Source organism: Lepisosteus oculatus, chromosome 28 (genome assembly GCF_040954835.1).
Source record: "Lepisosteus oculatus isolate fLepOcu1 chromosome 28, fLepOcu1.hap2, whole genome shotgun sequence".
In the NCBI taxonomy this organism is placed as follows: domain Eukaryota; kingdom Metazoa; phylum Chordata; class Actinopteri; order Semionotiformes; family Lepisosteidae; genus Lepisosteus; species Lepisosteus oculatus.
The window spans coordinates 7,137,487-7,147,338 of NC_090723.1; the positions used below are offsets into that span (position 1 = coordinate 7,137,487).

A 9,852-nucleotide genomic window follows, 5' to 3' on the forward strand; every position below is an offset into this window, starting at 1 on the left:
CTAGGCTAAATAGTAATTCTGACTACAGTATTATTCATTCAAATTTGGAACCACCTTTTTTTTACAAGGTGTCAGATATGTCTTGAAATGCATATAATGAATTACACAAATAGGGAAGATATTGCATGTAGGACTCTCATCCTGATTTTTTTTTTTTGTAGGAACCTGCAAGTTGAAGCACATGGAGGAGCTGACAGAGGAAGATGAGGGACTGATAGAGGAAGATTTGGGGCTGGGGGAGCTGGTTCAGACATGTGGCTGCATGTGGAAGGCTGCATAGCTCCACAGTTTGGTTAATCCTAGAGCGGAGGTGGGTGCTGTAGAGTACATGATGGCAGTAGAGGGAGATGGGCAAGTGAGGCCACAGCAGTGACTCCTGGGAAGGCAGGGTGAGAGCCTCAGACAATGACAGTGGGGAGAAAGTAGAGAGAAACTGAAGTAAGGGAACGGGGATATCCATCAGTTCTGACCGAGCTCTGGCCACCCTGGCTGGCCCGAGATCGACCAAGCTGAGCCCAAGGATACTGGGTTCAGCCAGTGCCCTGGATGTGGCCAGAGATGGGGTAGTGGGGAGCCCTGAATGAATGGGCAGTGAGGTCAGAAGTGAGCCCGAGGGGAGTAGGGAGAGTGGATGAGGAGGAAGGGAATAAATGAAGGGGTTACTTACAGCGGGGCCAGGGGGTCCAGGGCGGCCTCTCTCACCAGGCAGACCACGAGGGCCCTGTGACGGACAGAGAGAGAGAGAAAATCAGAAAGATTCCTGGAAAATCACATCCACTCCTGTAATACAGAATGGCTGTTGTGTTACCAAATAAGTCCCAAAGAAGGCCCTGTGAATAGGCCCTATTCCATGATTCTCAGATTCAAGCATCAAAAACTATGTGCTTGTCAGGATCTTATCAATGTCAAGCAATGAAATTAGCCTTCAGAAAAACATTCACTCATTCTTATAACAACAAAATCACTGCACAGAGCCCATATTTAACAGAAGATGTTGTATGCAAGGGAATGACTTTTTAAAAGTTAGTAATTGTAGAGTACCACAATGTCAGTGCTGCTCACCGACACCAGATGTTCCACTCTAAAAAGCCTGGCTGTCACGGGCAGCAGCTGCTCACTTGAAACATTATGGATTAAAAAACCTGGCTGCAGTACAGCTGCACCAGCTTTGGCATTTGAATTCCTCTACACTGAACTGGCCCAGGGCTGCACAGAGGTGCAGTGGTTAGCGTTGCTTCCTCGTAGTGCTGGGGCCCTGGGTTTGAGTCCCGGGCTGCTGTCTGCGTGAAGTCTGTGTTTGTGTGGGTTTCCTCTGAGTGCTCTGGTTTCCTCCCACAGTCCAAAGACATGGTAAATTGTGACTTCTTGGTGGTTTGGCCTGTCTGTGTTTGTGTCTGTGTGCTCCCTTCGTAATAATGGACTGGCTTCTCTTCTGTTTTTATCTACTGCCAAGCCAATGGACGATGTAAATGGCGTTCAATATTAAAGTATAAGAAAACAGCTTCGGCCCGTTGGACCGCGCTTGGGCGATCGAGAGAGAGAGGCTCACCATTGCGCCAGGGGTTCCGTTCTCACCAGGTGCACCAGGCTCGCCCTAGGGAGGAAGACACAGCCAGGGTCAGCGTCGCCCCACAACATCATCGGCTGCAAAGCCGAGGCTTTATCAGAGGAGCTGGACGTCCGCTACCTACCTTGGGACCAGCGGGACCAGAGTCACCCTTGGCACCATCTAGACCGCTGAAACCCTAGATGGGAGGACAGAAAGAGAGAGAGGCGGGAATCAGAGAGGGTTGAAGATCTGTCCTGGTACAAATTTCAGATGGGGGGAAAAAAAAAGAGGCCAGCTGGAAAAATGGCTGATCTTACTCTGTGTCCCTTGATGCCAGGCAGTCCGGGGGTTCCTGGGAATCCACGTGCACCCTAAATAAGAAAAGAGACAGGGGTACTGTCAAACCTCCCTGGTCACATTCGCAGTGCTCTGCATTGCCACTTCAGGTTCACCACAGGTAATCAGTTCACACAACAAAAACAAGATTTGATCTTTATCCCCAAATGTCTGCTTGCTGTAAATCTGCTTCTCTTCTTCTTTATATCAGCCATCATTTGCTGCCTGTTGCTTCTGCAGCTATTACAGCACAAATATGAAATCTGGTGCTTTGTTTTCTTCTGTGAGGCAGGGCTTCATTATTCTACAACTCATGCAGTTGCCACTCCCATAAGGTGCGGATGGCGAGTGATTTTCACGGAGAGTTCGGCAGAGCCCAGCTCAGGTAGGACAGGTAGGTCATTAGAACGGGATCTCACCTGAGGGCCGGAAGGACCGCGCTCACCAGGACGGCCGGGCTTGCCAGATTCACCCTGTGCAGGAGAGGAAGGAGGAGGACAGGAAGGTGAGTCCGGGCAGAAAGAACTGGAGAACACAGGCAAGCTGCTGGCGGGGCAACAGCAGTGAGTGAGCTAAGCATGGCTGCTGTCTTTCAGAGTTTTGAAATCCTTAGGTTTCCTGAAGGATGTTCTGAGAACATAAAACGTGTTTCTTGCAACCTCACGCCCATCAATCTGTAAGCCAATATATGGGCAAACAGGTTGGTTGGGTGGGTTGGAATCTCTGACCCCCTGGAGTCTTACTGTGCTTCACTGATTTGAATTAATGGGATTAGCTTCTGCCTTTAAATGAGGTGAAAGAGAGAATACCAGCATGTGAACCCCCCCCCCCACACAGGCCTCAGCAGCAGTGATACTGCTGAAACCCTGAACATCCCTGTGCCCTGTACAGCTGTGCAGCTGATGTGTGTCAAATAAGGTACTGATGACCTGAATGATTTACAGTCAGGCCCAGAGTCTGAAGATGACCTAGATGTAGAAGGCAAGCTGACCGTGTGCCTGTGAGTCTGCATGGCTGTCTGCAGGCTAAGAATCTGCAAGTCAAGTGTTGAAATGCTTTCAGACACTTACATCATCTCCGTTCTTTCCAGGGGGGCCAGGGGGACCTCGAGGACCCATAGGACCCTAGTGAAGAAAAATACAACACAACACACTGAATGCATGGAAACCCAACACAAATACCATAAATGTGTGCAAAGAGCATTCAAAGCAAAGTAAGGGGATTGCAATGTGGTGACGTGGGAAACTTTGGCTATCATTTCTCTTCCAAGTGCTACAAGTGACCTCAACTGAAGCAGCCTTGCCAGGGGTCTGCTGGGAACAGATCTAACACCAACAAGTCTGTTCATCATGCATATAGCTTCATCATACTGACACATGTGTGCAGAGAGAAATAAACCAAGTGGGTCTCATTTCTATTTAAAAAGAGACCCAGACTTCATATTGCTTCTCGGGGTAATGCAGAGAAGGTGCATTTGAGGAAAGAGAAATTGACTTAATTTATAGGGAGTATAGAAACTGGCGATCTAGGAGAAGCAGTGTGGTTCACACAGGCTACCAGGGAAAAAACACCCTGATCTGATACTTACAGCTGCACCAGGCTCGCCAGGCTCACCAGGGGGTCCAGTGAATCCTTGAGGGCCCTAGAGGATCAAAGAAGAAAAGCAAGTGGATTAGTCCAGGCAAGCTACACGTCGGACATGTCATGGAGTAAGAATGGTGTCCTGCACCATAAAGAATATCTGCAGCGATAACATGAGGTCAGTGTACCAGCCAATTCAAGAAACACAGAAGTCTGATATGCATCCTTTAGCAGATGCAGCTGTGAAACCCTTCATTCTTACAACTCATTAGGTGAATTATGTATTGATTTGCATTCTGTAAAATGCCATTTTATTGTCCTAAATAGAGCCTTTTCATTTAGCGAACAACACGTGGTCTATATTCATCCATTACCAATGGCAGAATATGCCCAGCATAAGACAGGTAGCCAGTTTCATCAATCAAGTTTGAATGAATTGCTCTAAGGCCTTTTAGGCCATGACATGGCAAAGCAGATATCCTGGGTGACAGTGCTTGTGCTCATTTCAAAGTAACTGATGAATGAACCAAAGCTGGACTTACAGAAGCTCCAGGGGGACCAGGTGGACCACGGGGACCCATGGGACCCTATTGGGCAGGAAGAAACAAGGAGAAGGTGAGCAAAGTTGGTTCAGCAACAAGTATCAACACTCTTCTTCTAAAACTAGACCGATCTAACCATTATGAGTAAACTACTGTTCCTTTATAATACAGAATGATAAAAAGAAGCATATTTTGGGCCTTGAGTTAGTTTGTTGTATTAACATAGAAGAAATATATATTTTTCATGTCCATGATTTCAGAATACCAGTTCTGGTGATATCACCCATTTCGAATACAGTGTCAGGCTCCCAAAAGACAAGAAACTCTTCCACCTCAAAGCTCAGCTCCCCCTGTTCAGGCCTAATGGCCAGAACCTGGGAATTCAGGGATCAGAAGCTCCCTTTTCTGGGCTACTGGGATGGGCTGTTCCCAAGTCGGCAAGTGGCGACTCGGTCGGTCTGCCACGGAAGGAGAGGAAAGAGAGGGCAATGTCCGTACCATTGGGCCAGGAACAGCCATTCCGCCGCCAGATTTCTCATCGTAGCCACCAGCCATTTGAGGAGAAAAGTTCTGCAAAGGAAACCAAGAAGAAGGGGTCAGTCAGGGGTCACAGGTTGGCAAAGTTCTTCTTTGAAGGGCTCTCTCCATCTGTGAGAGGCAATAGGCCACGAATGGAACCAGATTACTGGTGGAACGTCCTTGATTGCACAAACAGCTAGACAGAGTTAATCCTTGACATGCATTATCCTACACTGACCTAAAGTCCTGGTTTTCAGGCCTTACGTACAACACAGAAGGTCCAGCAGAGCAGGTGTGCCCCAGCTAAGACCACTGCTTGTGCACAAGCTCGGTGGATAGCTTGTCCCTCACCAGCACTGCAAAGGCTCTTTCCTACACTAGGAAGTCACGGGCCCAGCCCAGAAAATCATCCAGGAGCCTCTTGGACTCTGCAGGATGATCCACAGGCAGGGCGGCCTGATGGGTCTCAGGAGGAAGGTGACCCTCTCCCAGAGCACTTCTGGCTCAGGGAAGGACGGGGACAACGGGGCGGGGTTTTCCAGAGTCCGGTTTCTCCATACTCACTCCGCCAAGGCCAGGAGGTCCAGGGGGGCCGGGGGGTCCGGGGAGACCAGGCTGGCCGGGAATGCCATCATTGCCAGGGGGGCCAGGGAGTCCCTGCAGGAAAGACAGGGGGACAGGTGTCATGAGCATCATGGGAGAAGAGCATTGGACAGTCCCCGTGGCACGACTGGAGCACAGCGTCACTGCCTCGCCGTATCACTCTCCACTAGCTCCAGCTTCCCACCCGAAAGCAAGCCAATACAATACACAGCCAATAATAAGGATCTCACTACTGGAGCCATCCTGACATCCTGCTCTGAAGTGTCATTCATTTAAAAAAAACAGGGAATGTCAGGGCTATGTCTCTTAAGGAGCAAACTGTGGACAAGGTGTCCACCAAATCACCTGGGCTTTGTATCAGGGGAAAACAAGGACCACAGCCTCAAAGAACACTAAAACTAGACTGAAACATTTTCTGTGCCTTAGACTGGTTTATATTCTTTACATTTTTTAAACATTGTCTTTTCTCAAATTCATAAGTATTACTACTGGAGCTTCTTTTCAAAGGCACTGATGCTGTATAGGAGTACAGCATTAAAACACCATTACTTAATTGATTGTTAATGGCTGTTATTAATACTGTATAGTATTAGCATTTATAGCTGTGCTGAACTAAATGCCCTATTGGAGGCTTGCTTTGCTGTGGCCTGCCTGTAATAAGAGACCTGTGGCAGGGAAGGGGAGGGTTTGCAAAACACTACACACTGCCACATGCTTTGTTAAATGCAAAAAAAAAGATATAAGAACAGTCACAGCAACTAGTAACAACCCTTACTAAGGGTTATGCTTAAAATTGCAAAAGGGCATTTGAATCAAAAGCTCCAAAACTATTGAAAAGGTAAAGTGCCGGCACAGACAGATTTCAGAAATTCATGCCCCCCCCCCGCCAGTTCTGACAAAGCTTTGCTGCCGTCCTGCTGGACAAATGCATCAACTACATCTTCTTGGCCAAACCCCCCCTCCCCCTCCCGTCCTGCAGCTCAGCGCCACCACTCTGAGCAAGCACTCCTCCAGCAGGGTGCGCTCTCCAGGGTGAAGAGAGGTACAGCTGAGAAAGCTAAAGGCTCTCCCGAAACACGTCAAGTCACCGAAAATCTGCCCACTGGAGAAGGTGCAAACACACTAGCTGGCCAGCAGAACCAGCAGGGGCTCAATGAGGGCCGGAGCACCTACCCTGTCTCCTTTGGGTCCACGATCTCCTTTGGGTCCCTGGAAGAGGAGACAGAAGAAGAAGGCAGGATCAGCGGACTGCCCAAGAACTCACACGCCGGCACAGCCTTCAAACGCACTCTCGAGCCCCACATCTCACTCATCGCCCTTTCTCATTGTAAATCAAACATTCAGATAATCCACCAGCGTGCAAAATCACAAGGTGTATGCCTTTGTTCTTTTCCAGCATTATTATTAAAACCACTTGTGTAAACCAAGAAAGTCTGTCGTACGTGTCTATTATAGCAACAGACACTTAGCACATGATATACTGTGTAATTATGTATTTGTATAATTCCCGTCAATAAAAAACAAACATTTAGAATAGTAGTAATTGCACGTACCTCAGCCGCAGGTTCTTGAGACACTGCAAAGGAAATAAAACAGTATTTAAAGTACTGTAATGTAATGTATTTAATGTAAGCAAAAAAAAAAAACTTCACTAACTAAACGTTATACACAGCCTGACAGGGAATGCAGGGTGAAGCCTCTCGGAACCGGCCCGGCCAGTCGCTGACAGGACTGGACCCCGGCAGCGGCCGGCGGGGGGTTCCGGTTCCGTTCACACCAGACGCGGTGGGAAACGGGAAAGGGAAAGCGGGCGGGTGGAAAGAGTTCATGGGGCCGAAGCCCCGAGGCCGGTTGAGGCTCATCCCATCCCTCCCGCTACTTAGCGGCGAGTTTGTGTTCGACGTCACTTCCGGCCCTCGAGCGAGCCGAGCGCGGCTCCCCGCGCCCCTGCCCCTCGCGACTGCGGTATCTCACGACAGCTCGAGAGACACCGCGGCGAAAGGAAAGGAAAAGCAGCAGCAGCAGAAGAAGAAAAGAAGGGGGTGGGGGGAATAAAGATGTCAATGTACCCTCGCCATCCGGGCAGATGGGGCAGCACTCGCCGAAGGGAATTTCTGGATTGGGGCAGTCCGATGTGTCCTCGCAGATCACCTCGTCGCACATGACGGTGCCGCTGTCGCACACGCAGATCTGGCAGGGCTCAGGTTTCCACACATCTTTATCGTTATACAACTGACCGTCCAACGTACAGCTGCCGGCTGCGCCTGGGAGGGGAGCGACAAGCACACTTAGCGCGCGCGCCACTGCCGCGGCCGGGCGGCCGGGACCCGCCAGGGCTTACGTCATAAGAATGACGTAAGCGAATCCGTGCGTTTGGCACTGAGGTTGACTGGGAGGTCTGTGGCCCCTGTGGCGCTTGTGAATAACACAACACGGTGCAGACGATGGTGCGGACGACACGCAGACACTTGAAAACCGATTGCAAATAAATTCAAAATCCTGAAAACTATTGACCTGTTAATGTGAAGTTTCAACTGATCATGTGTATGTAAGGTGCATACACGTTTTGTATAGGCTAACGTTTTAAAGTCTTATCTTGTGAACTAAAAACAGCCATGCGTGCCGGTTTTGTCGAAATGATCCCGATAAACTAAAATGCGGTTTAAAAATCTAAACATGTACCATGAATTGCGCCAATAATGGTACGCGTTGATTAAAAAAAAAAACTTTTGAGGTGATAATCTATGAACTCTGTGTTTCTTTATATCCTAAAAAAGTCATTTAACCGCTGGAGTATAATAATCATTTAGTAAACCAAACGGATTTTGAAGTGGTAGATGACTGAATAAAAAAAAACCGCTGTAATAACTTTAAAACCAAGATTGCAGTTCCAAGAACTGTCCGCCAGGGGGCGCTACACGCCAGTTTAATCTCCACCTAAGAGCTATGGAGTTCAAGCGCAAGAAAGCTGATTCCACGTCCTACTGCGGTTTGGTTCAGAACTTAAAATAATTGAATACAGTTGTCTTGGCAGACACGTCTTTGTTTTCACGGGCTCTTAGTAATTTTCCTCTCACACTGTCTTAAAAAAATAAATATCGGGGCAGTACTCGGAGCCTCCGAGCTGGGGCAGTTTCCAGCTGCTCCCGCTAAGAGGCGCTATAGGACAGTGGACTAAAACCTGGAGCCAAACGCCCCAGTCCTCAAAAGTTTTGGATGAAGTGATGTCTAGACTATTCGGCTTCAAAGACGTTTACTTTACCAATTCCTTTATAAATATGAAGGACCTTTCTGGTTTGCTTAAAATTAATTTCCATTCTGCAATAGTCTTTTTCAGAAATACGGACTCGGCAGTGACGGAGATGGTGCTACCCCGAACGGTAACTGAATAACGGGACTTTGCAAGCGCTATATCAAGGAGTTTGGGGGCGAAATATTTCTGTAAATATTTTTTTTTTATTTTTAGATTGATATACTGGCAATATATATATATATTGGCCCATTTTGGCTTCTGAGGGGGCCAGTTCTCGGTATAGCCTCTTGAAAGGGTTTGTTCACACCCTCGGGCGAGAACGGACCCCAGTTCTGAATAAATTGTTTCTCCCACAGGATTTTGTTTTTACATCTTTCGTCATGGGTGGCGGCCCGGCTATTTGACATGAAAGATATCTGAAAGCTCACGGCCGCTGCCAAAGAAGGCATTGGTCTCTTTACACAGAACTATGAAGATAAAAAAAATATCACACGATCAAAGCAACAGGTCAGGAGTCCCTCTCCTCTTGTACCTGCAACGTTTAAGACCAATATGCAGCCACACAACCCAGATTCAACCCATTCTGGAGCAAAGCTCTTCTTCAGACGTTCTTTCTTAAAACTCCCCCCCTCCCCCGTTTCGGAACATGAAGTATTTAAATATTTTGGTACTTACGGTCGTCCTCGCCTTGACCCCGTGCCAGAAGTACTGTTGCTGCGAGCAACAGCGCTAACCGAATATCCACAAAGCTGAACATGTCTAAATATTAGACATGTAGACTCTTTGAGGCAAGGGGAATCCTGTTTTTAGACTCCAGTCATACAATGGAGGGTCCGGTCTTTGTATCTCCAATCCAGACCCCAGCAGAAACTCCCTACTGCCTAAACTAACGAATTAGCCCAGCTTTTATACTCAAGAAAGAAGGGAGGTGCTGAATTTTCCACATTAACTTCTGCATGTTCAAGTTGAGAAGTCCCTCCTTTCTCCCGGACAGGGGGGCCGTCCTATAAGTTTTTTTTACCCCCAAATCCCAAGCAGTTTCATCTTTTTTTTGCAAAAAAAAAGTAGGGGTAGCAAAAAAAGAAACCCCTCCCTTTTTTTCTGTACAGTTGGAGAATAGGCCATGTCATCTTCCAAATGTCTTTTGGCAATGCGTGGGGCTAGTCTCTCTCTGGGCAGGTTTGGATGGGTTATAATTAAATCCAAACTACTTCACTTCCAGAAAGACACGAGTGCACGACGGCTGAGCTCGACTTTTCTGTTCATTTCAGTTACATTTTGAAGACAATTCTTAGATGTTTTGAGTCTAATAGAAATTTCACTCCGTCATTCATTTATCGGTAGAGTCTTTCTAAAATACTGAGTGTCAGGTTTTATGTGGAATTGCAAAGTGTTACCCATTAATGTGTACAGTCAGTTTTGACCTATTATTAATAATTGTTGGGCCATTTGAAACAAAAGACTTCAGC

General features: G+C 47.6%; 1 protein-coding gene across 1 annotated transcript in view; it reads right to left on the reverse strand.

The window, feature by feature from the left end:
- The window catches only part of col1a1b (collagen, type I, alpha 1b), a 30,473-nt gene extending 21,204 nt beyond the window's left edge, over window positions 1-9,269 (reverse strand). The window contains exons 1-14 of the mRNA XM_006638234.3: window positions 9,059-9,269; window positions 7,200-7,394; window positions 6,684-6,706; window positions 6,304-6,339; window positions 5,092-5,184; window positions 4,507-4,578; window positions 4,009-4,053; window positions 3,474-3,527; window positions 2,956-3,009; window positions 2,305-2,358; window positions 1,867-1,920; window positions 1,692-1,745; window positions 1,550-1,594; window positions 668-721 (exon numbers count right to left, since the gene is read on the reverse strand). Coding sequence (XP_006638297.1) covers window positions 668-721; window positions 1,550-1,594; window positions 1,692-1,745; window positions 1,867-1,920; window positions 2,305-2,358; window positions 2,956-3,009; window positions 3,474-3,527; window positions 4,009-4,053; window positions 4,507-4,578; window positions 5,092-5,184; window positions 6,304-6,339; window positions 6,684-6,706; window positions 7,200-7,394; window positions 9,059-9,140 — 915 coding nt within the window. The 5' untranslated portion in view covers window positions 9,141-9,269. The remainder of the gene's footprint in view (window positions 1-667; window positions 722-1,549; window positions 1,595-1,691; window positions 1,746-1,866; window positions 1,921-2,304; window positions 2,359-2,955; window positions 3,010-3,473; window positions 3,528-4,008; window positions 4,054-4,506; window positions 4,579-5,091; window positions 5,185-6,303; window positions 6,340-6,683; window positions 6,707-7,199; window positions 7,395-9,058) is intronic.
- Between the last annotated feature and the right edge of the window lie 583 nt (window positions 9,270-9,852).